Raw genomic sequence first — 26,688 nt, 5'->3', positions numbered from 1 at the left:
GCTCCATATTTTCCTCTATCTTTGTCGCGATTAACCAGACAAAAACGATAGACACCTCGCAATGGGATAATCGCGGTAGTTGCCTATGATTGCTCTCATTTGTATGTGTGCATATATGAACGCTATTGTATAAGTGAACCGAGGAAACAAGAGGAAACAAGAGGTTGAAATCTCTCGGTGAATTGGTATGTATGTACAGTGCATGCTACACGCGATACACCGTAACCATGATCGATTAGTTTTTCAAAGAATTTAACTGTCAGATCTATTGCCAACTACGTATTTTCGCTTATACAAAAACGCTGTTGGCGATGCAACGATTATCTGTACGATGTATCAAACACTACGATTTCACATAACAATGAGAAGTAGATTGTACTTTATCAGTAGTAAAATCGTGTTGTTATGACAGTTTTGTAAGGAAATGCAAATATGTTAGACGTGAACCAACTGTTTGTTAGTTGTATTGTTTATAATATACACTATCCTATTTTATTTTAAAAAATAGTTTCCCAATTTTAACAAATACTGATTCTTATTTAGTTATTTATTGCATGTTTCGGGCAGAATGTAATTGAAATAGGACTACACAAAGTCACTTTCATAAGCGTGCTCTGAAACCTATTCAAACATTGATCTTTCTTAAATTTAGCGCTATTCATCAATAACAGGCTAATATAATGATTCGATCGATATATCCCTATATAATTAGTGCAAATTAAATAAAATTAATTATAACTTTTATAACGAGGATACATTTTGCAAGATATTATTATCATAGTAAACATATTGTAAGATTTGTAAACATATTTTAAAAACTTTCCTAATTCTATGCAATTTAATGAAACACATAATTTAATCTTTATTAAAGGGTGCAATAGGATTTATATATATTTTATTTCTATCTGCTATATACCATATCGTATATGTATATAAATTTCTAAATTTTTATAGGGTTAGAAAGCACCGCTACGTCATTGAAATTGTATCAGACGTTTTCCATCTTCGTTTATGTGACGTAACTAGTGACGTCAACAAATTGGGAGATCGATCGAATTCAAACTTACTCTTTCAGAAACATTTAAAACATATGAATTTTCTAGCAATTTAATTAATGATGTAGAGTGCAGAATGGCTTTTATATCTATACGTGCAATGATATTTCAACGGTTAAAAATTTTGAATTAAAAATTTCAAATTTTTTTGCAAGAACTTTGTGTATTTCATTCTTTTTGGCCATTCGAGTAGCCACGTTTCATTTCTCATTCAAGAATTAATTGCGAATGTTACACATTACGTGTTCATATTAACATCGCGTCAATGTAGTACATCATTCCTAATTATCGTGGATTGTAATTAGCAACGTGGACACGTGGTTTGCGGCGGTGGCATTCATTTACACCGGAGGGCGAAATTAATTACGTTGGTCAACATACGAATTCCAAGAGGTATTAAGATCATTAGTATTTTTGTGGATTGTTATCATTCTACTCATTTCTCAGACAATCTTTTATTAATCACTGATATAATAATCAACAACTTCCATAACATTTACAAATCTATTCCAATATATCTTCACTCCTGTTCTACTATCTTACTTCTTTATAATTCCATATGCAATCTTTATTTTATATAAGTACTCTTATAAAACGCTAATGCATGTTTAATATGCGTTAATTCGATTCGTTCTCACAGGTAACCGTTCTCATTAATTTCATATGAAGTGCATCACGCAAAGATAGTCGGTATATGCACCTCAATGTCAGCATAATACACTTGACTGATAATGAACCGTGAAGGGAAGTTAATGGAAAACAGTCTCACGCTATGGCACATAACAAGGATAATGTAATCCTCTTACGGAATTTCTGCCTAGAAGCTGATGTGTCTGGAGAGTACGATGAACTCTTATGGTTTTTATATTCACATCGAAGAAAAAAATTTATGTCTGAAAATAATTCCTCGATATCACTGTCTCATCTCGATGCAGAAGGGAGTAGGGTGGTTAATCACATTCCAACGAAAATTCGAACAATTGTCTGTGGACCGTGGTTGACTATATCGTTACGCCTGCCCTCTCGTCTCTCGTTATATTGAAATTGAATTGTTTCAGTTTCCAAGCAACCTTTTAGAATTACCCTTTAGAGGAGATTCTGTTTCCTCCCCCTGCGCATTAATCACAAATGGAAGCGTACAGGCAGGGTTCACCTCGTGGTTGACATTTGGTAGATGCAGTCTAGCATTTTTATGTTGTACAGGTGCAATTTACACGACAATCTAAGTTGCTGCATTAATTAAGCTCTTCGAGATTTGGCCTTTTGTATACATCGATTAGATTTTAGAGACTAAATTGTTACTTTGATGTGTCGTCGTGGAAATAATCGAACGGTCAGAGTATATTGTTGGTACGTACCTTCTTTTATATAGATATTTGCATCTACTGTTTTATCTGTATTTGTTATGAGGCTTTTAAGTAGATTTTATCGCCCAAGAAGTATTTCATAGAGTCTACCTTAATATTCATCTTCGCATTCTCCTGATATTAAAAAATTTTATGGACGTCTACGGTGGTACTATCGTATCGTGATAAAATACCAAGTTATAAATGGCAAGAATTCTTGAGTTGGATGGTTCATAGGACTACATAGTTCAAGTAAATGAATTTTTTCGTATAATTTAACAACAATTTAATAAGGAGAAAAGAGTATGCTTAATTGTGCCTTTCGATAGACTAGATACTGCGTAGTCAGACAATATAAAGTTTCAAGTTAATTACATTTTATTAAACTAAATCTAATTTCCTGGACATTTTTTCTCGGCTAGTCAGACAACTATAACCGTGAAGCACGGTGCAGCATATGACACGTCCATTACTTTCCAAGAAAAAATAAGGTCAAAGGAGGTTCCATTATTATTCTGAAGCGCGAAAGTCGCACTGTAGTCTCACAATTGCGGTCGTATCAGGAACCGGATCAAATCTCATTTACAATCTACGTAAACTTCATGGTGTATCGTCTCGAATTAAAACTAGGCGTTGCATCGATGACATCCGAAATAATTCCATGATCATCCCGGGTGTTCATTGCCCAATTACGTCTAAGTTGGAACGTTCATTAAAAGGGAGTACGGAAAAAGGGAAAAAGGAGCAAGAAAAAAGAATTTTATCGACCTAGTTTCGCTTTCGTCTCGGTTTACTTTCATTATGCCCTTCACTGCAAATCGAAAGGATTTCCGCGTAACTTTCCAATTACGATTCGCCAGCTGAATGAAAAAATGCTCGGTCGTTCGTGTTTCCTAACGCGCAATACGCTTTAATTATCTCCTTTCTGTCTCTTTTTTGTAAGCATTTTAACCACCTTCTTCGCCTCACCATGTACACACACGTTTACACGACCGGATGTCGGGCTGACGAAAAGCGGGCTGTACCTAGGCCAGGAGGGTGGAAATACTTCGACCCGTCCTCTTGAAAATGTCAAAGGTTGCCGCGCAAGGCGCATCGACGTATCCCTGTTTTCCAGGAGCTAGCAATCGAACGCGATTCTATTGTTCCTGCTCTATCGTCGAGCAGTAATTATCATCATTTCCATTTTGCACCATTTCATGATTGCACCTCTTTGACAAGCTAGACGAAATATATATGTATATCTACAGATCTATGTCTCGAAGATCGAAGGCGTAAACGTATGATTTGTTTCAAAAGAAATAGATTTAACATACAACCATTACGTTATTAGTGATACAAAAGTAGTACGATAGCAATAGTACAAACACTTCAAATGTATTAATGAGAATGGAAATTATTATAGATAAGAATTATTTTTTTAGATAGATAAGAATTTTTAGATGAAATGTAACGTAATTAATGAAATTTTCTAACTGATTTTGTTCACATGATCTAATTAAGATTTTGGGTTAATCGATTTTTGGAATAGAAGAAGAGTCATTTTAGTTCGCTTTATCGACCGCACTTCCGATCTCAATTTTCTTCGTAATTTCACTCCTCGCATTTTCGTTTATTTTCACTGGAATTATTTCTGCCACGAGAACACTGTTCCAGTTTATTTCTTACGTATATCTGGTACAGTTACCAAAATAATTTCATAAATATTTGGTGTTCATCTTCTTATACAAAATCTTATTAAAATGACGACAATAACTAAAAATAATGTTTTTTCTTTTCGAAGTAGCTGATTCCAAAGGGAGAGCTGAACATCGCAGCGATATCATCGCGTAATATCGATTGCGACAAAGTCCTTGTCGGAAGATTAATTATTTCATTTTCATTTAACTTCGCGACGAGCAATTGAATTTTCCCCAGGCAAACCTTTTACTGAAAATTACCACCGACTTTGCATTTCCAATGTACAGATAATGAAAACGTAAAGTTACGTTGCTCCACTCGTTTTTCATGTCATCAACGGATTAATTATAATAATCCACGATTCTCTTAATTATTTCCTCTCCCGTGGTTTTACGACGGTAGCGGAAATATCCTCCTACCCATCGCAATGATATTTTCTTCTTTAAACCATCGTACTTCCAGTTTACAACTCGGAATCGTAAAAATTTTAGAGGCTTCGTTGGAAATTACTCGGTTAATGTCAAAGGTTCGAAGTTCCATCAAGAAGTTGGAACGTTTCTGCGAAGCTTTCCGTGGAAACGGATTTATTGAAAGAAATAGATCTCGGGAGTCCTTCGTGTGTTCGACATTAAATTATTGTTATCTGTTCTTCTGTGTCACCGCTCCCTTGCATTCTGTTTTCAACTTTCGACACTCGCCACACCACGATAATATTTCAAATCCTTACTAAAATTCAGCGAAAATGTTTTTCGTTTCGTTTTCCTTTTGTTTTCGAGATTAAAACGTCGGAGATTAATGTCGGAACATATCCGGTAATTGTTGTTTCATTTTAATGGAGAAAGTTCCGGAAATTTATTGCGTATGAAAATCTCGAGCGTGTTCCTTATCGAGATTCACACAGAAAGAAAAACTAATTACAAAATAATGTTGCGGGTATGGTAACGCTAGCATAAACCGTGATATATGGACCACTACGTATTTATCGCTTTCTACTGACCCCAGACATTCTGGCGCTTCGGTAAACTACATTTCGAGTGCTGATTCATTTATTCTACTGCGTATTTATCCATACGAGGTGTCTTACTTTTATTAATGTAATTAAGTGGAGATATTCCTCAAACATACGTTGATTTGTCATAACGATAATTCGCGAAAGTATTTGGACATTCGTTATAGAAAATCTTTATGAATATATTGCCTGTATTATAGAAAGCTTTTGAAGAATGAAACACGATTATCGTAACTATAGTGATATAATCTGAAACCAATTTGGAAATGTACGTAAAAGTTGCGAGAGATCAGTACATAGTAAAAAACGATCCTTTTAAACATATAATTAATTAGTAATTGCAACGAATATCGAGACTTATATTTGCAATAAGCATGCTGTATCGTCTTCGTACACTTTCGAATTTGTTTCAAACTTTTGATCGTGACAGCCGCATTATGTGACATATCCTAGAAAATCTTTCGCATAATACGATTCAGAAAATGTTTCCATGTATTTTCAAATACTTTCGTAAGCCACTGTATTTCGAAGGAATCAAAGGCAGACTATAAGAAATATCATTATGAAACAGTATTATTTAAACGTCTATATTTGATAAGCAGAAACATTTATGTAAAAACGAATTATTTGCCCGATGATGTTACACAGTTTAAAACTGCGCGTCTGTCGATGAAAAATATCGCGTTTTTAAATAACATATTGTTTGCAATACGACTCGATATGTAAAATGTTTGTACATGTCGCACGTACCTGATTGGAACGTGCGTGTTGATCGGCGAAGTTGTGCCGCGAATTTCCACGAAACAGAGATTGAAACTTCACAGTGAGTACAGAGAGAAGAGCGGAAGGACTGCTATAAATACGGTCGATTTGCGAACGTCACAGGAGTTGTATACTCGTATGCCGGATGTGCGATGTTTGTCATGAAACGAAGATAAGCACCGAGGATATGCCTGTTCTATTCCATTCTAGAAAAGGAAATGCTTGATCTAGATACTGTGAGAACTACCTCGCTTATTAATTCAAGAGACGTAATATAAAAAATCATGTCAATGATCTTCGTTCAGTACCTACCTTGTACTTCAAAATATCTTCTAATATCGAATAGAAATTCGTACAAGAAAAAAATTCCTAATTATCAAACTAATCAAACTAATTGAAGGAATTTGTCATAGAAATATCAGATGTATCGAATTCTTTAAATACCGACACACGTGAAAATACGCTCGAAGGAACAAAGGAGGATGAGTTCATATGACAAAAGAGTCCGTACATGTAATTGAAATTTAAAAGTTACGTTTTTATATGGCCAGGTATACACATTTTTTTTCCTGAAAAATGTGTCCAAATCGTGATCTCCTATTCAAAAAGCACGGATAGATCATAAAACAGCAATAAGGCACGGTATCGCGATGTTCTCACTTTTGCGTAGGTTAAAGATCCTGTCATTGGCGTCTGTCAACGGAACAACGCGTTCTACGTTAATCAAATCGGATATTGGAATGGTATTTTCAACGAGCGTAAATGTAACCGGTTTCTTGGACGAGAAAAAAAGAAATTGGAGCACAGGGTATCGTTGGCACAGCAGTAAAGGTTGGCTCAATGATATTTCAAGATACGAATCGTCGAACGGAAAATTGCTCGCGATAAATGGAGGTATAAAATTCTCTTTTTTTCACGAGATATAAGCGACTCGTTATTAAAGAGACATTACAATAGAACGATCGTGCTATCGACATGACAACGATACGTGATATTTAATTTCCTTTTAAAGATTCTAATAAAAGGGTCTCTAGGCGTATTTCGTTTGAACTTTGTCATTAACGGTTTGTAACACGTGAAATGCCTGCTGGCAAATGATCTTGTCTAAAGCTGCGATATTCTGTGCAACAATTACTATCCACGTTCCATTCAAAGAACTAAATGTTCTGTATGACAAAAAGGATTTCGTATAATTTCTGTCATGAAAATGCAACACGTTCACCGTTTGAATAATTGTCTACACAAGAAATTATCTCTTTCTCGAGGAAGTTACCAAAACTGTCTGTTTAAAATTCATACATAGCGAGACTGCAAAAAGTTCTACGGTTCTGACTGTGTTGCAGGATTTCGTGTAATTCATTAGCATAAATAGCAAGGTTTCTATCTTAACGTAAGAGAAGTCGACATTTTGCATATTGCAACTGTTTTCGGAGACCGAAAATATTCACGGTTTTCGTATACAAGAGAAGTTTTATAATTCCGACGTTCTCCAGTTAAAATTCGTTTCAGAAAGAAACAGGTATATGAGCAGTCGTGAATATCGCTGTGAAATGAAGACGTACATTGAGAGAAGAGGTTTCTTGCTCGACAGTGGATCGTCGATCTTTTCGCAGTTCCCTTTGGCGCCAATCTACCATTCTTGGAAGTTCTCCAACGAATTTTGTCCTTCGGCGGAATACCATAGTTCATCCATGCAGAAGTTGTCGAATTCGATGTTAAAGTTCCATTCTTTCACGGAAAATCCATCTTACAAGAAGTCTGCATGTAAAAATTTATGGAGATCGAAAGGTCTATCCGAAGCAATATTTTGTTCCATGAGCTTTCGTAACTATTCCTCCTCCAAAGAACCCCCTTGCGATAAAACATTGAAATCGGATGATTGCGATGGGACAACGATCAAAGATGTTTCTAAGGATTGCTATTCAAAGTTTGACGAAAATGTGGAAGAATGTCCAAAATCTTCGAGAAAATGTCAACTACCAGTTGAGAATGATTGCGAAGAGCATTCACCATTCCCTTGTCCGGACGTAAAAGATTACTGTCCTACAGGTAAAGTTTTAAACCCCTAGAAACAAAATTTTTTACTCACAGTTGGAGGAAAGAGAGAAAAATGATTGAGAAATAGGAAATTGACTTTGAATTCGAAATATTTTCAGATTGTCACCGTTTTATAGGTCAAAAAGATAAAGATACCGAGAAGAATGCGTCGTATATTATCGTTTTTAATCAACGATTAAATTAATTCCGAATATTAATTGCGATGTCATTCTTGAGACAACAGCTTTTTTTTATCTCTATTCCACGATGCACATATTGTGTAATACCTGTATTATAATGTTATCTTAAAGTATATACGTATATAAAAATTATTAAAAGTTGACTTACTTTAGCTAGCAGCTGAATTTTCATCTTTGCTGTTTAGCGATGCGCGAAAAACTTTATCAGCTTCGTTGTATGTACGTAACTTAACGATATAACTTGTGGCTTTGCAAGTACAGTGGCCTATGAAGAGAAACTTTTGCAACTGGTGACTGCCATCAGTGCGATCGTGTTAATAGGTATATCGTATTACGTTTACACCACGGTGGAAGAATCGGATAAACAACCGAGGCCTCCGTTCATTGATGTTCCTTATATGAGGCGAATAACTAAGGTACCTGTTTTTTACATATGAATTTTATGCCTTTTTCACGATTGTCATATTCTTTTAAATAACGAATTGAGATACTTTAACTTTAAGTTAAAGATCATACAAATTCGATCTTAATATCTTCATTAATCGATAATGCACGCTACTTTTGCGTAACATGTAAGCTTTATACTGATTCTTCGGTCTAACGAAGCTCTCTGCTTCGTACATCTCTGGAAGGTAATCCATTTGTGCGGTATTCTTCGTAATCGATTAATGAAGTCTTACGAATCGTTTGCCTTCACCACGGAAATTTGATACTTTTCCCTTCATTACCTTTCCTTCTTTCTTGCCTCGAGGATTTAATAATTTTACATCGTGACCGATTTTACAAGCTGAGACCTTTCAAGCCTTATCCCTGTAAGTGACTTATAAATATTTCCCTTCTATAGCCTTTTCCATGGGGCGACGGGGAACACACCTTGTTCCATAATCCCGTGAGAAATCCAATATCTCCGCATGGTTACGAGGTAGAAGATCCAAACGCTGTGACGCCAAACCGCAGGGTTAAGGAAACGATAAACGAAGAAGGATGAAAATAAGATTGTCTCGTTCTCGCGTTGAGAATATTTAAATATTCCGTAATACGTTATAAGGATAAAAAAAAACCTTGAAAATTACATTACAATTTTTCAAATGAGTCATACTATATGTAATTACATTTTCTATATGTTTCCTTTTAAAAGTTACTCGGTATGGTATTCCTGACCGCACGCGGTATTCAAGGGCCGGATGCGCTTTATCCGGTGAACCAATGAAAATAATGCAGCGATTATTACTGGCTGACTGCATTCGATTCTCGTAGCTTTGTTTTCCAGTTTAATATCATGTACCGCTGCCATTCTAAAAATTAAAGATATTATATTCCACAATAATCGAAACCTTCTGAAAATTTTATTTCAGTCAATTGCATCGAGGATCATAGGCTATTCTCTATAAATTTCTCAAGAGCAAACAAAAAAAATCCGAAACTCGATTGGACCACTTCAGTGTGCTAAGAACATAACAACGCCACGTACTTGTCCGTTTTCTAACACCGCTTCTCGTCTTCTTAATGACGGTCTCAAGAAGAGTTGCAGATGTTTGTACTGTATAAAACAGCCGCAAAGTCGCGTTTCTTTCCTAGCCACCGAGTGGAACACGTGGATCTTTGGACGGAAGGTCAACGTTGGACGGACGAGTCTCTTTAAACACATTCTTCCCCTCCTTCCATTGCCCGGAGGAATCTTTTACTTACGTCACAGTATACATGTGCATATCATTCTAACAGATTCGTTCAACATGTTTTGACGTCACTCGGTGTGTATCCTGATCATCTGTGACTGGAACACGGATACTATGTGCTCCATTTATAATCTAACTTACAAAGAACAACGTTAAACTGGCAGAAACTTTAATGCTTCGTTTACTTAACTTCATGCCTAAGTATTTTCTTCAAATAAACCGCAAATTTTAAAGGAAATATCTTCAGAAGAATTTAAATATATCTCCTAAGGGCAGCTCCAAATCTGTCACGTAAACTTTTAAACGAAGGAATAAAAGTGTCCTCTTTTAATTCGGTGAGTACGTGTGCCGACCAAGGAGAAGGTTAAAATAGGTCAGAGGGGTCGTTAAAGTTTCATGGAAAAAACCAAAGGCCAGACTATCAAGGACGCGTCAAGGTCAACTTTAATTCGATTTTTTAACAGAATTTTACACAAAAGATCATGCATATTCATAACTAAATTCCGCGTTGTATCTAGATTCTTCGGATGAACTTTCAAAAGGAAGTTAAATAATATCGTCTTTATCCTGACTGGATCGCCTGATTCATTGAAACGTTTTAGACGTTGCGATGAACACCGATCTGAACAGATTTTTTACCCCGACATTTAAAACTTGCAGAAGAATTAAATCGTGCTTGCCTATTCATAAAACGTCTCTTATATGTATATCGCTCGCTGTACAAAAGAAATGGTTTTTATCGTCCATCGAGCGATCCGCCTTGCTTTTATGCCAGCTCACAGGGAAAGCGCGTCACTAACCTTCCATAATCTCTATTCTTTTGACAGGCGAATTTTATTCTTTCCCTTTTATCTTTTGTAAATAGATCGAATTCATCGGCATAACGCGCGTTCACCCGATAACACTGTTGATTCGTAGTAAGGTACATTAAGGGATCGTTTTATTCGACTAGTTCTCGGCTAATGTCAAAGGTCAGTTTCCTTTATCAGTCACGCTTAGGGACGGTCAACGGACGGCGCATCTCTAGCTAGTCTCCATGAATTTCAATGTAAATACGTATATAATATTTCTATTCCGTATTAAAACATATAACTTGTTTGGCATATTGATGCAATCCCACGTTAATTATCGTAAATTTTTAGATAGCGTAGACCACTGTAATCAACATTTTACGTTGATATTTAACCTTGTTCTGTTCTTCTTTGTCTGCTATTTTTTATTCTTTTTATCAGTGTACTTTATTCACGGACAAACTAATCTACTTCGATTAACTACAATTATCTGTTACTCGTTTACTTTTTAATACCGACAGATGATTATTATCGGCAATCTCTAATCAGCATTTACTTGTTATTTTTAATCCGCTCCCTGCCAGCAATGTTCTCCGTTAACGAGCTCCCTTTCTTCGCTCTATAAAAAGCATAGTTCTCGGAAAAGGGCATTTGTAAGAGGTGTCGCGCAAGAATAAACAAACCCTGTCTGGTTCACCTTTTCGGTGAATAGAGAGCGGCTTTTGACTTCAACTATTTACAGAGCGAAAGAAAAAAGAAAGATTCTTATCCCGACAAGTGGCACGCTCCCTGTCTGTGAGGATCGCCGTTGTACTACGTCGTTTCTGAAAACAGGTGCTGGCAGGGGATCGGCGTATGGTGCCCGATGATTCGATCCTAGACGATACGCGTGCAATCCTGTCGACGAACGTATCGGTATCGCTTTCATGGGAGCTTGCTGGTGTTATGGCGCATCTGGTTTTGCGTTTCCTTGCTCGCTCGGGGGTCGATCAATAGGCTAGGGAGGTGGCGGAGGCGGCTAACGGCGGCTGTCCTGCCAGTGACGGATTCAGAAATTTGCATTTCAAATCAGCTATTATTAAAGGATAAGATATCGTTTAAAATCTTCTACCGATTGAATCGAACCATTTTTTCTATATTCCGTTTATCATCAATCTGAAAAAAGTGCCTCGATTGGTTCCATATTTCTCCATCTCTTTTTCTTGCATGTAAATGCAAAGACATTACTATTCTTTTTAGATACTTACTTTATTTTACTAAATCGTTACATAAAATTGTATAGGTATACATGTGTAGAATAAATAGAATATTAAATTGACAGTTACTTGAATAATTTTCAGGATGAATTATCAAGAAGTTTTACGTGGACTCAAGGAAAAGTGGCTGGCACGCGCCTTTATTTTACAGCACTGCGTCCGGATCACCGGGTCACGGAGGCGGTAAAAGGCGCTCTGATTGGCCGAGCTCGATTTCGCGGGTTCGAGAAGTCGCGCGTGCCATTGGGGCCCGCCAATCGGAGCGACCTCCTCTCCGTCAGTCAGTAGCCGCGCGTTGCCCACGTAACATCGTTACAGTTTCGGCTCGCGTCTATCCTACACGATCCTTGGATAAATCCTCAATCTCCTTAATCTTTTTTCAGTGTATGTACTTAACGATTTTGCTGAAACAGATCTATCTACGTCCTGTATTCGTTCCGTGAAATGTACGTCTTCTATGTTACTTGTTAGAGGAAACAAGTGCTCGTTTGCACGCGTGTATTATGTACCATGCCTCTCGTGTCTCTTAGGTGAGCTTCGCCTGGAATTTAAATTATGTGACAGTGAACTGTCCGGGCGAAAATGAATTCGTAAATATATATTTTATAAGGGAGGTGGAGATACGTTTTACTTGGGTGGAATTTTAACGTTGAATAACAATAATATCATTCGAGACAAGTATCTGCTTGATTAGCAGCGTTATCGACTCAGTCGATTGCCGGTCTTCAGTCGATCAAGCTGTATCGTGACGTGGATATCGCAGCTTTCCGCGATTTATCATCTGGTCCAGAAGGTGTGGCGCGAAAAGTATGTACCTACATACCGTGCGCTAGTAAGAGGAAGCGGATCCAGCGATATCGTTTCGTTTCGCTTACATATTTGCTCTATTTCCACGTTATTCAAGGTTAAGGAAAGCTTTTGCCCGTAAGTACAGTAATGTCTCGTTAACCGGCCAGAACTCTGTCTTCTTAACTGACTGTCGCTATTCTTATTTATTTCAAGTATCCTTTCTCAAGCTATGAAATTTGTATGTATATAGAAAAAGACTACCGTCTTCAGAATTTCTATTTTCTTCTACTTTCTATTTTTATATTCATTTTATATTCAGAGAAAATTGTTTCTTTGTAGTTAGACAATTTATCAACTTGATTTCGACTTATGGTCTGTTAGCAAGGCACTTTACTGTACGTCGATGCAACATCACACATACGCGCTTCCTCAAACTGTTGAGTACTGTCAACTGTTAAAGATCTGTCAGCTGAGCCCGTTAAATACGATTGGTCGAAACCGACAGTATCGTGTCCAATCATGGTCGCAAGATCGCGGGTATTACAACGAACTATCGAGAATGAAACTATTCTCAAACGACGCTAAGGTACCAATTGCATTAGATTATTGTATTCCGAATGAAATATTAATCAAACGAAGTAACGTTCTGTGTTAGCGGTAAAATTAGAAATAAGTAGGTATTTATAATCCTATTATTGGCACTTTATCCGATATGCTTGCAACTTTAGAGATTCAACGCTGTATATTACGCTTTATTTTTCAAGTAAGAAATTTCACTCTTAGATTTATCACGTTTAATTTATGACTTGTGTTCTTTCAACGTTTGTACATAATTATGTAATGTATTAAATATAGATCACGACGAACGATCATTTTTTATCAGTACGATTTTCACAGAATGGTAGTATGATTTTTTTCCCGCTAAAAAGTTTAATTTAGAGTACGTTTAAGTACTACACTACAGGTGAGTATAAATAAACGTTTTACGCAACATTTTGTTTATTGTCCCTCCATTGTCTCAAAATATACGTACCTTTTCAGAGAATCAGAATTATTCGATAACGTACACTATTCATAAATCGTCTACAATCGCGTGTGAAACGTAACGTAAGCCATTAAAGTCAAAGATCACTATATTATATCTAATTTTTGTTCTATTTTACAAATAAACGCTGAATAAATTACTATAGTCGCTATACTCTTCGCTTTAGTGAAAAGTTATATCTACGATCATCTTAACCAGTTAGCAGATTTTGACGAGTATACTCGCCATGAAGGAATGACAATATTTTGTGTCATTTAAAAAAAAATAAAACAGTCATTTCACTACAACTTAATTCTACGTTATAACAGCCGCACATGCTCTGTGTTTGACGAGTATACTCGTCGTCGCTTACTTTTTGCGACATTTTCTAGGTACACACTTTTCAAAGAAGTGGCAGTAGCTAACCGTTTAAAGAGGTACAATCAGTATCGATATCGGTGACACATATTTATATCGGTGATTATTATTAACGTGCTAATTTCTATACAGTTATGGAAAATTTGAAGGTGCAAAATAGTATTGAGTACGCAGAAATATACAAATAAACATAGAATATAGTACTCAATATAGTATTTCATAAGTAAGATAATTATCTACTTGGATTCCATATTTTAATTGTATTTATAAAGATATGAATTTGCATAAATATCCGCGGTCTAATGATTATTAATCGCTATTTAACACTCTGTGACCTAGAGCAGATTTGCGTGAAAACGCGGCATGCAAACACAACGATTCAGCATTTGACGTGCTTCAATTATAGACCGAGAGAAACAGGCAGTCGATGTTCGCGAAGGTCTCTATTTCTAATGCTCCACGGAATATACGATTGAATTTACGCGTTTCACTTATGTTGCTCGTTTTTCGGCCAGGTATAACTGATAGATCGATGGCGACAGATAAAAAGTAGCACGAGTTGATCACGATACCCGAACCGTTCACGCTGATAAAAGTTGATCTGTTGGACCTGCTGGAAGGCGTATCGAGAAATATTGATCGCCGCTCTCAAGGGATATCTCGATTACGATGAACTTCTTTTTGCAACGTCCAGAACGAAAATAGAACACTACGTTAAAACAACGTTCGATATAACGCTTAACGTTTCTTTTCTTTATTTCTTTTCTTTTTAAGATTTGCTCCGATGATATCATGAGGTTGAGAGATAAAGAGGAAGCAACAGCCTTCGAACGATCTCTGTCTTTCGCGAGAGTGGATCGAGGATAAATAAAAGTGGCAAGATGTTGATAAAAGAATATCGAATACCGCTGCCTCTCACCGTCGAGGAGTATAGAATTGCTCAGCTTTACATGATAGCGGTAATTGAACATTACATTGCAATATGTTGCTTTACAATTAACCTTCGTTACTCCTTACTTTCCATAACTCCTGTAGATTGCTATAGGAACTGGAGGCGATTAAAGAGCGAACGATAAACGTTAAGTTTATTTTTGCAATGTATTTCTTCTAGAAAAAATCTAGAGAAGAAAGTCAAGGAGCAGGCAGCGGTGTAGAGATTATAGAGAACGAGCCTTATAGCGATGGTCCAGGTGGAAACGGACAATATACCCATAAGATTTACCACGTGGGTAGTCATCTTCCGGAATGGTTCAAAAGTTTGCTACCTAGATCCGCGTTGATCGCCAAAGAAGAAGCATGGAATGCTTACCCCTATACGAAGACCCGTTACACTTGCCCCTTCGTTGAAAAGTTTTCTATCGAAATAGAAACATACTATTTTCCCGACAATGGTTACCAAGAAAATGTCTTCAAGCTAAGTGGTAGCGATTTGAGAAATAGAATCGTAGGTATGTATTTATTTCTATGAAATTTCAAGAAGGCAGGACAAGTCATTTTCTATTAAGATATCGAGATCCATCGATTACATAATTAAATTTCAGACGTAATCGATATCGTAAAAGATCAATACACGGGTGATTACGTGAAAGACGAGGACCCTAAATTATACGTGTCCCAAAAGACCGGTCGAGGACCTCTCACGGAATCATGGCTAGAGGAATACTGGGCTGACGTAAAAGTATAGATCTATCTTTCCGTATCTGTTTCTTTTCACTAATTTTTGCTCAAAGCGATCAATACTGATGCATTAAAACTGTCTCTTATCGTTTAGGGGAAACAGCAACCGACTCCAGCCGGAAAGTCTTTAATGTGCGCGTACAAGTTATGCCGTGTAGAGTTTCGATATTGGGGTGTGCAAACAAAATTAGAAAAGTTCATACACGATGTAGGTCAGTATCGTATATGAGCACAACCGTTCCCTGTTTATTTCTTAATGTCCAACTTCTAAAATTCTACATACCGTGAAATGTGACGATGAAACGATTTCAGCTTTGAGAAAAACGATGGTTAGAGCTCACAGACAAGCCTGGGCCTGGCAAGACGAATGGAATGGTTTGACCATGGAAGATATTCGGAAAATTGAACGACAAACGCAATTGGCGTTGCAGAAGAGAATGGCTAATGCAGAAGGCGATGGGGAAGCAACGAACGACAATCAAGACAGGACTGTTTCAAACACGACGATGACTCCTCAAGAATCGAACGTTGCTACGACGTTGGCTGCCACGCTTGGGAGTATCGAGAAAAACGAAGATCCTCAAAGTCCCCCAAGTGCCAGAAAATCGACCGATATACCTAACACAGCTGGTAGTTCAGAGGGTGACGTTAGCCCCGAAGATTCACCGACCGAAGTACCCGACCTTAGGTAAAAATAGAAGTAAAATCAGGAACTAGTTTATTTATATGTATAACTTTCCTCCTTTCGTTTACAGTTTATTTAATGCGATGAAATTTGTTCCAGAAATGCTCCTACTGAAGAGAAAGCAGATGCTAAAAAGGGATGGAAGAAAAACAAGATGAGTTCACCGTGTTCGAACAAAAGTTTCGATATGCAGATAGCGAATTGGCGCATGGAAAGTATCGTAAGAGAATCCGAATCTGGTAGCGAAGATGAGTTTTTTGACTGTCAAGGTAAAAGATCGACTTCTTTTCATGCAGCATGTAAATAATCTTTCTAAAAATTTACATATTCGTAATACTATCATTTGGCTAATAACTAAACCATGAAACATACGCCTTGGCGAATTTCTTTAGACACCGTTTTTGTACGTTTGCTTTTGTTAAAAACAGATTAAATAAACAAATAAGAAATTTGTTAAAAATAAATAGGAGTGTGTCTGGTAGAAATTCGCATTTTGCAAAGTAGAAAATACAGCATGATGATTGGTAATAACATTTTCTGTTTTTTTATATGTGTACCCTCTCTGTTCTTTTATGTCGCATTCCACACTGCAGCTGGGTTCATTATACCTATTATACGCGAAGGTAGGACACGTAGATAGTGTTGAATTCTTAGAACTACAAACATTTGAATATGTTTTTTTTCGGAAACGTAATAAATGATCGAATAAAAGATCGCAACATTGATACTAGTGTTGGTACTCTCGACATAAGTTTAGGAACATTGCGTAATTGCATTCATGCCTTTGTAGACCGAAACAAGATGGTACTTGTTGCTTACGGAAATTTACACTTACAAGAAACTCTGACTAATTACATAACATACAGATCGTCATACATAACATCGAGCATGGAGGTTCACAAGAAGCAATTTATCACAGCATGAAACAGCATGGCATTGTAGATTACAAAAATAAATGCTTTTTTTATTGTTAAACTTTTTCAAATGTTAAGGATAAATATCATTGTGAAATGATTGTATTAAATAAAATAAATAGTAATACCTTCGTATTTCTGATATATTTCTACTACCACTTTGTACCTTGCGACGCTTAATCCGAAAAAGGGAAACACTCCTGATACATAATATTCTACTCCTGCCTTAACACGAGTCAGAGATGCTTAAAAAGGCACGATGCATAAGCAATGTTAAAATTTCTGATTATACAGAGGGCTTTGGAGATAGCACTTCATTATCTAAATGGAGTTCTTTGGATCTTCTAGCAGAAGAGGAGGACAATACGTTCACTTCGCCTACCATGGTAAACAAAGAAGGTAAATAACGATCGATAATCCAAATGCTTATTCTTTTCCTGGTTATTCGTAAAACTTATTTCAATATTTATTTATAGACGACACGATATTTTCACCTTCGTACCTGCAACGTATGGCTAGTGAACGTAGCAGTAAAAGGTTACAAATCTCTACGTCGGCCAGCATCGATGCCTCGTATCCGGCTTCACCTCAACATTCGCCAACTCATCAACCGTGCAAAACTACTGTCCTTCTTATTGTGATGCATGCTGGCAGTGTACTAGGTAAATGCCATAAATAATCGCTGAAATTCATCACTAATTCAGAAAAGCGAACCACTAATTGTGAATCACTACTCACAAAAGAATATCTTTTAGATGCCAACGTTGACTTGACGGCGAAAAAATCGGACATTACAACTTTCAAAGGTGCCTTTGAGTCAGTTATGAGGCAACACTATCCCAGTATGGTTGGACACGTGGCCATTAAGTTTGTTTCTTGTCCATCTATTTGTACCGAAGGACTTGGTATTTTATCGAGGTAAAAGCGACGTGATTAGATTAGAAATTCACTTTTATCTATGCCTTATCACTGTCTTTATCTCTCTGTAAAATCTCAATCTATTCGATTCATGTTATTTCAGCCTAAGTCCTTATAGTTTTGATGTGTCACCCTCTTCTATGGATGCTCCTCAAGTGACACACGATACTATTCCTATCGGCGCTATACCTTTGCTCGCTAGTTCGACTCCTGAATATCAGGACACCGTATCACGAGTTATAGCTGGAGCAAACCAAGTTTATCACGACTTTATCAGAAGTGACGAGGGTCGAGGTTTCACGGGGCAAATTTGCTTTATTGGAGATTCAGTAGGAGCGATTTTAACGTACGACGCTTTGTGTAGATCAGCTCACTCTAGACATAATAGCGAGAACAATATTTTGGATAATCAGGGCATTGAAAATAGCACGAATGCCGAAGATGGCAAACACCTGACTGCACCTTCTCCTAGAAGGAAATCTTCTAGTATAAGGTGAAGAATTATAGCTCGATTCGTATCCATATACATGTACATACATATGTTGTGATATTGGGAAACTAACATATGTTATTTTTTTAGCGATACCCCCTCACATTATAAATTGGATTTCGAAGTAGGTGAATTTTTCATGTTTGGTAGTCCACTTGCTCTGGTATTGGCGTATAGAAAAATTTCCTCGGATAAAACTAGTGATATAAGAAGACCGTTGGTGAATCAGGTGTATAATTTATTTCATCCTACTGAACCTGTAGCCGCTAGATTAGAACCACTGATTTCTGCAAGGTTTTCTCTTCTTCCACCCGTGAACGTGGCCCGATATCAAAAGTATCCATTAGGAAATGGACAGCCTTATCATTTGTGTATGTATTATACGTCTTAGATGTAATTTTGTGTAGCTTATAATTATTACAAATCGTTGAATATTTTCAGTGGAAGCTATCCAGACGAATCCACAATTGTTTACGGACGGATTGAATATCCCAAATATGTCAATGTCCCATTTAAGACGGCTGTCCGATATATCGATTCACAGTACGATGTCTGGTGTGGTTGAAAATGTTCCTTTAAAAGTAGTATCTAATTGTAAGTAAAGGATTAATCATGTTAACGATAATAAAGAATATTGACATATTACGCTTACTTGCGACAATTTGTTACAGTAACACAAAAATGGTGGGGTACCAAGAGATTAGATTATGCTCTCTACTGTCCAGAGGGTTTAGCAAACTTTCCCACGAATTCTTTACCTCAAATTTTTCACGCGAGCTATTGGGAGTCACTTGATGTTATCGCATTTATCCTGCGACAGTTAGGCAGATTTGATTTGTCATTACTCACAAACGAGGAGAAAGAATTATCTTGTTTCCGTCCAGGTCAACCTAGAGAAAAGTGGAATAAGAAACGTACTTCCGTTAAACTTAAGGTAATTTGAGATAACGAAGGAATTATTAATATAAATGTTTGATTTTTCATTTGCTGCTTCAGAATGTCGCTGCCAATCATAGAGCAAATGACGTAATTGTTAAAGAAGGAGCACCACAAATCCTGATTGCTAGATTTATGTACGGTCCAATTGACGTTATTGCTTTAACAGGTATGTCAAATATAATATGCATACGTGCTAGTAATACATACATGTTTTTCAAGTGATTTCAACTAATATGATTAATCCTCACAGGCGAGAAAGTGGACATTCACATCATGAAAGATGCTCCAGCAGGGGAATGGACGCATTTATCAACTGAAGTAACTGATAAAAATGGTAGAATAACGTATAAAATACCCGATGATAAAGCATTAGAACATGGACTTTACCCAATTAAAATGATCGTTAGGTAATATTAGTCAACCATAATCAACAAAATTTTATCAGAATATATCTAAAATATAATTTTTGGCTCTCAGGGGTGATCATACATCCGTAGACTTTTTCTTGGCTGTGATTCCACCAAAAACAGAGTGCGTGGTATTTAGTATAGATGGTTCGTTTACTGCGAGTATGTCCGTTAGCGGGAAAGATCCGAAAGTTAGAGCTGGAGCTGTTGATGTCGTCAGGTATATTTTAAGCCATACACATCTTCTTGTACGTCTAATTCTTGGTCCGATGGTTAACATGATTATGGTTCTGATTAGGCATTGGCAAGAACTGGGATATTTAATTATATATATTACTGCAAGACCTGATATGCAACAGCAGAAAGTTGTTTCCTGGTTGTCTCAACACAACTTCCCTCATGGTCTTGTGTCCTTTGCAGATGGTCTTTCGACGGATCCACTTGGTCATAAAGCTGCGTACTTACATAAACTCATACAGGTGATTAGCTACTTGAAATCGATATTCGAATGATTCAATATTGTTCGCAACGATATTAAAACGATACTCGTTTCTATTCAGGAACATGGTGTAATAATTCATTACGCATACGGCAGTAGTAAGGATATCAGTGTTTACACTGCGATTAATTTGAAACAAAATCAAATATTCATCATTGGGAAAGTATCAAAGAAGTACCACTCCTTGGCAACGATCCTTCATGATGGTTATGCTGCTCATTTGAATATGCTACAGGCGCACGGAGGCTCGAGACCTGCTCAGGGTAATGCACGTATGGTGATCCCAAGAGGTCAGTTCGGTTTACCCGGACAAAATGCTTCTCTACGGCGAAGAAGGTAAGCTATCTATTCCGTGATGGAAATAATTTGATGTGAATACTGTGTTCGATTGCTTACACTTCGCCGTGATGTGTGAATTTTTAAGGTAATAATTCTTACAACCCTTGCTATCCTCGACGTTCAGATGTTTTGGTTGCTGCAGAATGGTGGAAGTGTATAAATGTTGTCCCTTAGAGAGAAGAATGCAGAATGGGCGTAAGGCATTTCGGAGAATAATAAGAACTCTATCGTCTGTATATAGATAATGCTGTATTTTTATAGCTCTACATACTGTGATCAGTATGAAATTTTAAGCAAAGGTAGTTGTTTCAGAGGCGATCAATGACGCGTGCGATCTTCGTTTTTAAATCGCACCCATCAATGTTTACTTAAACCTCAATTTATATCCAGAGATTTCCCTATAAAACAATCGTAACTACGAAAACAAGGTACATACATAGAATAATCTTAATAGTCTTGATACGGCATAATCCATGAGAGTTTCAACAAACGATATAGACCAAAAAACAGTTTTAAAAGATTCACTTTTGTTCATCATCAGTAATATTAGGAATTCATTAGTCTATATCGTATGTTTATGTACAGGAATCATCATAAATACTCTGCTTTGCATATATGCGATTTGCTCTCAATTTAATTTCAGCACAAAAGATATTTTTCTAGTTCACATTAATAATTTAACCGTTCTTGCACTTCTGTACAGTACTTCGTCACTGATATCTATCACTTTTAATTTTCCTTTTACTTGTATTTCTTCTCTTTCTTGTATTATATTGGTCTTGGATTTACAAAGGGAAAGATTATATCTTTTCACGAATTTTATTCCAACTTTAAATCACTAATAACGGTACTTGGTACCTATTGGAGCAACGATAATTCTTGTTTCTTAATGTTGGAGCGACGGACAATTTGTCCCTATAACTTTTAATACATCTGCAAGATTTCTATTTTAGCTGCTAGTTAAAAGGTTTGAACGGTGTCTAAAGCTTATCAGTTTCTTAATTACAGGTACCTGTTATGAAGATACGTTACGCGACGTAGTTGATATCTCGTACTCTCGGCAAGAGCCGCCACCATTCTACGCTCAAACTTAATGTTTTATCTATCAACCATACACATGTCCAGAATTTGTGGTTAATCAACTATGAGTGTCTAGATGTACACAGAATTAAAAAGTTTTTTCATTAACTCCCGAAAATGGTCTGATCTCACTTTAGCGAATAAGGTAAACTAGAGCCCCTTACCGCTTGAAATTTGTTAGGTGAATGTCTGTGTTACAATGAACATCGAGCTAGATCCACCACAGATGACGCACGAATTATGATATTAATTATGCAGATACTCTATATTTACAAAAATTTATATTTAATTTTAATCGCTAGCAAAATTACTTTCAAGTAATCCTTTATTTTTGTAGATTCCTTATCCACTATTTAAAATTTGGAAAATTGTTTTACAGTTAAACCACTTGTTTAACTTAGCGAATTATACGAATAATTTCAAATTTAGTGCATTATCTTTGGTAGCATTTATATTTTTCACGCTATACTTCTAGAAATTATCGTGTGTTTCCATTTGCTGGTTGATCAGGCTATAATCTTGCTTGTACAAGAGATGAACAGCACGATTGAACATGTGATAGAACTAAAGCTCTGACACGATGCACGACTATTATATGTGAATGCCGTCTTAAAAAAATACCACAACTCACGGACATACGGTGTATTACTAAATAGAGAGTCACGCGTTTTACAAATGTTTCTTAAATATGCTTTATGACATGATATATTCGATTCTCATTTTTAGCTGTGTATTTAACCCTCGCAAATGGAGCGGATATGCAGAACCTGTAACGATTAATACCATTTTTTACGTGCTCGAAGCCAGTCAGTTTTAATCCTGCTAATTCCCTTAGAAGATTAAACTGAACTGACTCTTTCTACTTCATAATCTTTTTTGTTGTACCATCTCTGTATTAAAGTAGCTACCATTGTGGAATATTTATTCAAGGATATTTCTAACGATTTGTAATAATTTATTACATTACTATATGATTAACATTAGCGATAATACACCGTTACGATTGATACAAAGAATCATGTCCACAATGGATGATGCGTTTAGACAAGTGTATTTATTTGTTCATTTAAGGAATGAGCGATTAATCCACTATCTGCATCGTTGTCATTGCAGACGGGATAGCTGTTCGTCCTCATCGTCATTCGATCACTCACTAATGCTTCTTGTTCATGGAACTGTTACATTTATATCACGCTTTCAGTATGAATATCTAAACACACCGCTAACTCTACTACGCTGCTAATCCATGTCCTCATCTGCTTCCATGATCGACGATCTTGACTAATCGGTGCAGTATGTTTCTTGCGATTATGCTGCGGTTCAAGAGATTTCTCATCATGACTTTTATATACGTACATTAGTTTTAGTCTCTTAGACGGTAGCGAATCCACCTGTACGTATAAATAGTAACGTTTAATAAGAACAGAAGAGAATATAATTATGTAGAATCGGTGAGAAGAATGTTAATAGACACATCGTATTATAGAACTTTAATTAACATCCAACTTAACACGATTCGTTGAGGAACTTTTATAAGTCAAAAATAACTGTTGACTCTTTAGGCATGACTCATGAACCCTGCAACTTATAGCGAACTGAACTCGTTTGACGCTTATTCCGTTTATAACTTATGGTGTTTTTATCTCTCTTTAATATCGTGAGGTATTGAAGGAATCACGCTGATCAAAATAATTTTGCTGTTATGTATCTAATCTTTTTCTCTTTTTTGACAAATTTTTCAATCTTTTATTCTGAAAATTTGATCAGTGTACCAAATAAACGCCTCAAATTAATTAACCCTAGGCATATTGTCTATATAGATCTTACATTTGTTTTACAACATTTTATCATGTACCATTTACTAATCAGTAACAAATGATAGCTCTTTTAGGTTGGCGAAGCGTGCAGTATCGCAACCAACTCCAGGTAAAGGGATACATCCATTGGAACGATCAACGAGCGTTGGGCCTTCGATTTCACCGCAGACTGCGTCAACCAGATCTACGGCACCAGAGAAACTCTGACGATTCGCACGCTGCCGGTCGTTCTTCGAAACCCGGCATTAATTCTACATATGTATATCTACATTTAACTGTCAAACTGTACGAGGATAGTTCGGAGAGGAAGTCCTCGTATATTTCGACCGACACGTGCTCAACAATCTAAAGAAGATAATTCTACTTTGTTACTCCGCCTTTTTATATCCTCTCTGTATACCTATTGTAAATTTTGAAAACGCTACTCGATACAATGAATCTATGTTGTATAAAGCGCGATACAAACTGTATAGACTTCCCCATATCCTGTACGAAGGAGGAACTTTCTAATCGAGAAAAAATATGGTTTGAAGGTACGAGGACTTTGTCTTTTTGTCCCTTTTAATCGTTATTGTATCATCTACCATTTTCAAACGCGATGCGATTGATTTTTTTACCGGTTTACTATTAGAGCTTTTTTCTAGCAATCTTTCCATGTGAAACTGATACCAGCATCTTCTGCAAAATGCGATCGAGCACGATCAAAATTTTTGATAAGGTAGTTCGAAGAGACACGAATCGAGTCTAGTTCCTAAAAGAATGTAGATCCTCACTTCGGAGGGAAGCGATTTCCTAGAGAAAAAAAGCGCTGTCTTCTTTCAACGTTCCTTTCCACCGTTTTATTTTAAGCTGTTTCGCGAATCTTATTCCTTGGTCTTCTATTGAGTCTCAGAAATGTATCCGTGAATTATATGTATATACAATCATGTTTTACCTAGTTGAAACTAATATCATCGCTCTAATCGTAGCTCGTAAGGTATAAAATGAAAAAAAAGCAGAAGACAGATCAAGATTGGTTGAAATTGTTACTTGAATCTTCTTCGTTGTTATCGAAAGAAAACTGACATTGATCGTATCTCTAACCGTTAGGAGTAAATTAGCTTGTAAGATTAGCCTGTTACTATAGAAACTCTAATCATTGCCAAGAGTTGACGGATATAGTAATACACGCGTAATGTTGCGCCCAAGTTCCTTCGGTGCTATGTTATTTTCAACTATTCATATCGATTTGTAAGAATGGATGGGGAAGAAAATGCAATCGATTGCAAAATATATTAAAAAAGCAAACATGAAAAACATGAAAAAACAAAAAAACACAAACACATTTTGTATGTTGTCTATCGAAAAGTATCGAGAGTACGAATAGAGTATGTCCTCCGATAAACGTTGGTACAAAGACACTTCCCTCTTAATTGCTATAGTTCCATGTCGTTGTAGACAGCGATATATGTAAATACGTCAAAGTGTATATAAATAAGTATCGCTGTAAAATGTTCATGGATAAAAGTGTTTAGGCTGTACGCAAATATTGATTTATCAAATAGTGCTACGTGCTTCGTCAACGAAAGTATCATCCCCAGATAATAATAAAAGTATAATAGATTCTTTGACGAGAATGACATAACTCGATGACGAGGAACGTAGACGTCAGTTACCGAATATGTTCTCGAGGATCGTGCGCTTAAATATTTGTAATTAGATGATTAATTATCGTGTCCGGTTTCAGTCGAAGAAATGTATTTAATTTTGTAATCGATAACTAGTCCAAATATTACATCGCTTAATCTACTGTTGCAATTCATTACTACGATAGCCAATCTGCGTTGGAGGAAAAAGTCAGTGGATCTATACAAGCAATGATATTTAAAATGAAAGTGATACAAGTCGATTCGTTGAATCTCATATTAGATAATGAATCCTACTTTTTAAAAATTTTCTTTAAACGAATGGTTTGATATCTGACAAGATTAGATCAATAGAAGAATAATTAATGAAACTCATTGTTGTGACATCATTGTTCCTTGATTGTCTCAGTAATATTAGTATGTAATTGGTCGAAGATCTGCCATTGATCTATTCCTGGCATGAATAAGTATATTATTCGGTGCTCTATTCATCGCAACTGAAGAAAATCAATTAATATTTCAACCGAAGTATCGACTGTTTATATTATTGTAAAGAGATACGAATATAGTTCTGTATATGAGTATACCGTATAGGTGTACAAGTGTACATCTGTTACAGAGTGATCGTGTATATGTATATATACGTATGTACATATGACTGTGTATATGTATATATAGGGTGTTTCAGAAATATATAACTTTCTAGGTCGTCGAGTTGTTAGAAGTTGTAACAGAAAGGTATTATGAAGATAAATATATTCTAGGTTCGTAGATCTCGATCGTTTTTTGCATTGTTAGTTCAATACGGACACAATTTTAGAGATTGTTTTACGAATGTTGAGAATGTTATTTATTTTCAGAAACAGAATATAAGTCGTGTCAGACTAACTTGTAAAGTTACTCGCGAAATACCCTTTATATGTATGTATACGATGCATAAATGTTTAAGATATACATAAATATATATATATATATATATTTATTCTTAGGCATAAGGATTGCGAAATGATATTTTACTTATATAGGTGAATTATTGTCACTGGTAACAAGAATTATATTTTTTTTAGCATAACTTAAATGACACATTGTAATAACTAATCGCGAATCATTGTTTTATATTATGCGACCTTACTCTAATTGGAATAATTATTTCATACACTGTTGGCTCATGATTTTTTAAATCGATCTCAGCGGAAAATGACTTCAATTTCGGATAGAATGCCTGGCTGGTAAAATTGTATTCCACTTTCGTCATTGGATATTACAATAAATTATCAATCATTGTCGTTTAAAAA

At 36.2% G+C, this 26,688-nt stretch overlaps 1 protein-coding gene and 1 long non-coding RNA gene across 17 annotated transcripts; one reads left to right on the top strand and one right to left on the bottom strand.

Annotated features, from left to right (window-relative positions):
• The first annotated feature begins 40 nt into the window (after nt 1-40).
• On the top strand, nt 41-26,688 carry LOC132905555 (protein retinal degeneration B). 16 transcript variants are annotated; one of them, XM_060956975.1, is made up of 21 exons: nt 12,082-12,342; nt 14,778-14,962; nt 15,115-15,451; nt 15,545-15,681; nt 15,775-15,892; nt 15,993-16,368; nt 16,465-16,634; nt 16,959-16,988; nt 17,631-17,678; nt 17,756-17,941; nt 18,035-18,197; nt 18,301-18,690; nt 18,778-19,058; nt 19,129-19,281; nt 19,359-19,621; nt 19,684-19,792; nt 19,877-20,033; nt 20,104-20,253; nt 20,332-20,512; nt 20,594-20,868; nt 23,834-26,688. In XM_060956975.1, the coding sequence occupies exons 2-21, from the start codon at nt 14,885-14,887 to the stop codon at nt 23,973-23,975; spliced, it is 3,744 nt and encodes a 1,247-aa protein (XP_060812958.1). In that variant the 5' UTR covers nt 12,082-12,342; nt 14,778-14,884; the 3' UTR covers nt 23,976-26,688. The 16 variants fall into 16 exon arrangements, 15 of the variants coding, with proteins under 15 accessions (XP_060812954.1, XP_060812953.1, XP_060812958.1 ...); XM_060956974.1 differs by having other exon boundaries at nt 17,628-17,678; XM_060956980.1 differs by having other exon boundaries at nt 17,574-17,678; nt 23,843-26,688.
• On the bottom strand, nt 6,524-9,092 carry LOC132905601 (uncharacterized). Its single transcript, XR_009657826.1, has 3 exons — nt 8,649-9,092; nt 8,238-8,509; nt 6,524-7,917 (listed from the first exon to the last, which is right to left on the bottom strand). It is a non-coding gene; the product is annotated as an uncharacterized LOC132905601 (long non-coding RNA).

This window comes from Bombus pascuorum, chromosome 3 (assembly GCF_905332965.1).
Source record: "Bombus pascuorum chromosome 3, iyBomPasc1.1, whole genome shotgun sequence".
Lineage (NCBI taxonomy): Eukaryota > Metazoa > Arthropoda > Insecta > Hymenoptera > Apidae > Bombus > Bombus pascuorum.
Note: the sequence above shows the minus strand (reverse complement) of the source record. Positions and strands in the feature narration are given on the sequence as shown.